Raw genomic sequence first — 4151 nt, 5'->3', positions numbered from 1 at the left:
AGATGTACTACGAGATGATCGAGAACTGCACCTCCACTACCGCTAAGCTGGCCGTCATCTGGATCGGCGCCCTCCTGCTGGCCCTCCCGGAGCTCCTCATCAGACAGCTGGTGGCGGAGGACACGGGGATCCCAGACGAGCCCCCCGTCGAACGCTGCATCATCAGGATATCCACCTCGCTCCCCGACATGCTCTACGTGCTGGGCCTGACCTACGAGGGCGCTCGCCTGTGGTGGTGCTTCGGCTGCTACTTCTGCCTCCCCACCCTCTTCACCATCGGGTGCTCTTTGGTGACGGCGCGCAAGATCCGGCGCGCCGAGCAGGCCAGCGTGCGCAGCAACAAGAAGCAGATCCGCCTGGAGAGCCAGATGAACTGCACCGTGGTGGCGCTGGCGATCGTGTACGGCGCGTGCGTGGTGCCCGAGAACATCTGCAACATCGTCTCCGCGTACATGGCGGCTGGCGTTCCCGAGCACACCATGTCCGTCCTCCACCTCCTCTCCCAGCTGCTGCTGTTCTGCCGGGCCGCCGTGACGCCGGCGCTGCTGCTCCTCCTGTGTCGCCCGCTGGGCAGGGCCTTCCTGGACTGCTGCTGCTGCTGCTGCTGCAACCACGCGCCCTCCTCGGCCACCGCCAGCGACGATAACGAACACGAGTGCACCACCGAGCTGGAGCTGTCGCCGTTCAGCACCATCCGCAGGGAGCTGAGCAACTACACACCTGCTGGCTCCGCCTGCTAAACTGACATTCCCTCATCGGGGATGGAGATCTCACTCGCCCGCTATTCGCCTTTCGGCAGACTCCGCTCGGAGAGATTTTGCCTTACCTTGTCTGGTCACGTTTTAAATGGCTGCATGAACGAAGTCGGACACTGAATAATCACAGCCAGTGTCCTACATCCTGGTCTTTGACTCTTAACGATAATCCTGTACATTCACAGTGACTGTATAACCCTCATTTACCAGGAAGGCTAACACAAAGCAGACTATTCTTTCACTCATGCCCTGGGGTGCTCTTAAAACAGGGTCAGTAGATATTTTTAGCAATCCTGCCCAAAACCTTTAAAAACGTACAAACCTCCCTGCTGTAGACCTTCTATGCCTAAATATCTTCGGACAGTTGTGATGGCCTCTTAGCCCGTCGGGTTCCTCACAAGAAGGCGGATCAGGCTCAATTCTGTAGATGACCCGATTCTCCACATGGTCAAGGTTATGCTATTTATACTGTACAATGTACATAGGGAAAAGATTGTACTGATATCCCAATATGTTTGGTTACAATGAACCAAACATGTTGTGATGATAAGTGTAGAAATAGCATGTATGTATGGGAAACTGTACTGTACAGGGAGAAAATCTAAACGTGTCATTGTTGAAATAATGGGGACTAATTAATCACCAGAGTGCACCCCTGTATAAAAACTCGTACACAGCGTGTGGGCTGACACTGCCTATAGAAATACAGGACTCAATTTGCAGATCAGCTATAGATGTGCAGCTCATGTAACGCTGCACACATGGGAACAAGGCTTACAATAATTAAACTAGCGCAGGGCGTCTCTGCAGTAATGACGGTTTCGACGAGAGGAAAAACACGGAGGCGAGGGCGGATCGGGGAATCCAAATGTAAAATAACACTTTCACTGTATATTGGAAAATATCCAGGTGACGCAAACACATCTGGGCTGGTCTCAGAGATACAAAACACGGACTTGAGTGGAATCAAAAAAAGGTTCGGAACGGACTAATCAAAATCAGATTAGGGGTTGAACGGAGTGGAATCAAACACTGAAGGGAACGGAACATAACGCGGTGGAATATGATGGAAAAGGGGACGGACTCGGAGTGGACTGGACTCAAAATAAAATATCTGCACTACACTGTTGTATCATGTTACGCCTTACACTTTGGGCTGTATATATATACTGTACACTTTCTTTGGTGCTCTGATGATGAATGCGCTGTAAACGACAAATCCATCGGTTCGACTTAGACTCGCAAGTAATTGAGCTGCGCGATATGTTTTTGGTCAGGAAGACGGATTGCGGTTGTGTTGAACAATCGTGGGGTGGAAGAATTTTTCAAAATCAATGAGTTTCACTGAGCCGTACACTGTTCAGAGAGATCGCCTAAAGCACTTTATTTTTCTTTTAGCTTTATTAGGTATTGATGAATGAAAAAGCTAATTATTGGTAATTACCATTATAGAGCCCTGTATAGATGTCATAATTAACTAGAATCTAGATATTTTCATTATTATATTGGTACAGAAAAATAACTACTGATAGTTATACAGGGACAGTAATTACAACTAACTAAATTATTATTACAAAAAAAGTGCCAATACCAAATGCTGGATTGCAAGTATGAGGGGAATTATATATTTGTACCAATAATCACTGCAAGTTTCTAGTAAATAGAAAGTAGCAGTTTAATTTTCAGGGTGATTTATTTACAATTTCTATAATAACTGTAAGGCGAATTTATACCACAATTGTGGGAATTAACACAATTGCGGTACAACCCCATGCTCAACCCCGCCTCCGAAGTGTGATTGTCCAATCACAACTTAGCAACCGTAACTAGTTGCTGTTGCAGTTGCATTACTTGCGCTTTTAAGGAGAACCAATGGAATGTTTTTCACGGTGTATAAAAAGTGTATTGTACTGTAAATCTGTTTTCTTAATCCTACCAATCAGACCTGGGTCAGAACAAGGTTCCAACCACTATTACGGCCTATTGCAAACACAAGGGATTAAAAGTACAAATCGTGATTGACTCTTAGAAGCCTTTCTTTTGCTTGTTTAACTAACTAAAACCAACGGCGGTGCACTCTGTGATGACCCAGGTGTGATGTCCGTTGGTATACTGTATATTGCAATGATTCGTTTTGCATACGGTTCTGCACTGCCAAACACCTAATCTCTGTCTGTCTCTTGTGCTCTTGTGGTAGTAGCACACTATCTCTGGGTGTTTCTCTCAGCGCGGAGGTCAGTTTGCCCCCCGTTTCATCAACATAGGAAGAAGAATTTTACTACAAAACGTGAATCACAAAAAAGGACCCAAGGCCAGTCATACTAAGAATATACACATAGTGGAAAATTGTGCATAAAAAGGGGGTGGGTGGAGTTTTTTTCCCCCCTGCCACGGCTGAAGGCAGAAACCCTTTGACTTTTAATGAACTGCAGTTTATGAGCTCCAAGAGATCCAGGTGGGTGTAGCCTCTGTTGGGTGCTGCCTGCAGTTCTACCAGTTAATAGAGGAAATGGGCAAGAACACAGCACTGCAACCACTGCAACATAATGCCCTTCAGCCCTGTTTGACAACTCTTTTTATTACCATCACTATCAGGCTACCTGGGCCTGCCCAGGGATCTTGGTTTATACACCTTTGCAGCCGGTTTCTAGCATTAAATCAATCAAGAAGTTTTCTTTTGTATTTAGTTCAGCGCCTGCTTTTTTGATGCGACGAGTGTAAACTGATCTCCTGAAAACTAATTCTCTTTTTCTGCATTTTTCTGGGAGAATAGCTCGTTCTAAATGGCTCCGTGTGTAGTAACGTGGTTCAAACTATTGATGGAGTGATTCTTGTAAAATCAGTCAAGTGAGACGTTTAGTCTGAATTTTGTGAGTTACCCTCTTCACTCTGAGCAAATTGTGTCTGTATTTGATACCTGGAAATGTAAGCACACAACCACTATTGTCTCCACGTCTAGTCACTGGTTTCTAAATAGCTTTTTATATAGCCAACAAACTGTCCCTTTGTTTATGAAAGATTTATCTTGAAAACTGTATATTAAAATCCTAAATGTAGTATTACTGTTGTGTTGATTCATTGTGTGCATTAAGGTCATCTTTGTCTGCAAAATGCATTCTGTGTTGAGAGTATACCAAAGGAAAGTTGGGTGTTAGAGTGCCATCTTTAATCTTTTATCGTTTCAAAAAATAGACAAATGAAATAATCCGGCCTCTCCAAATGGTTGTTGCCATTTATATAATAAATGTAAAATATAAATGAACAAACATGAAGTCACAAGGAAGGACTGACAGGTGACACAATCATTGGACATTTTTGTGTCATATCATTACTGCTGTAACCTCAGGAGGAAATCAAAAGTTTTCAATAAATAATCCAGCAAACAGGTCATAAAAA

The 4151-nt window shown here is 44.7% G+C and overlaps 1 protein-coding gene across 1 annotated transcript in view; it reads left to right on the top strand.

Annotated features, from left to right (window-relative positions):
• Positions 1 to 3811, top strand: part of gpr37b (G protein-coupled receptor 37b) — a 14490-nt gene extending 10679 nt beyond the window's left edge. The window contains exon 2 of the mRNA XM_084038418.1: positions 1 to 3811. This exon is cut by the window's left edge and continues 76 nt beyond it. Coding sequence (XP_083894544.1) covers positions 1 to 740 — 740 coding nt within the window. The 3' untranslated portion in view covers positions 741 to 3811.
• Positions 3812 to 4151: the final 340 nt, after the last annotated feature.

Source organism: Eutrigla gurnardus (genome assembly GCF_963514095.1).
Source record: "Eutrigla gurnardus genome assembly, chromosome: 21".
Classification (NCBI taxonomy): domain Eukaryota; kingdom Metazoa; phylum Chordata; class Actinopteri; order Perciformes; family Triglidae; genus Eutrigla; species Eutrigla gurnardus.
This window is presented reverse-complemented; position numbering and strand designations above follow the sequence as displayed.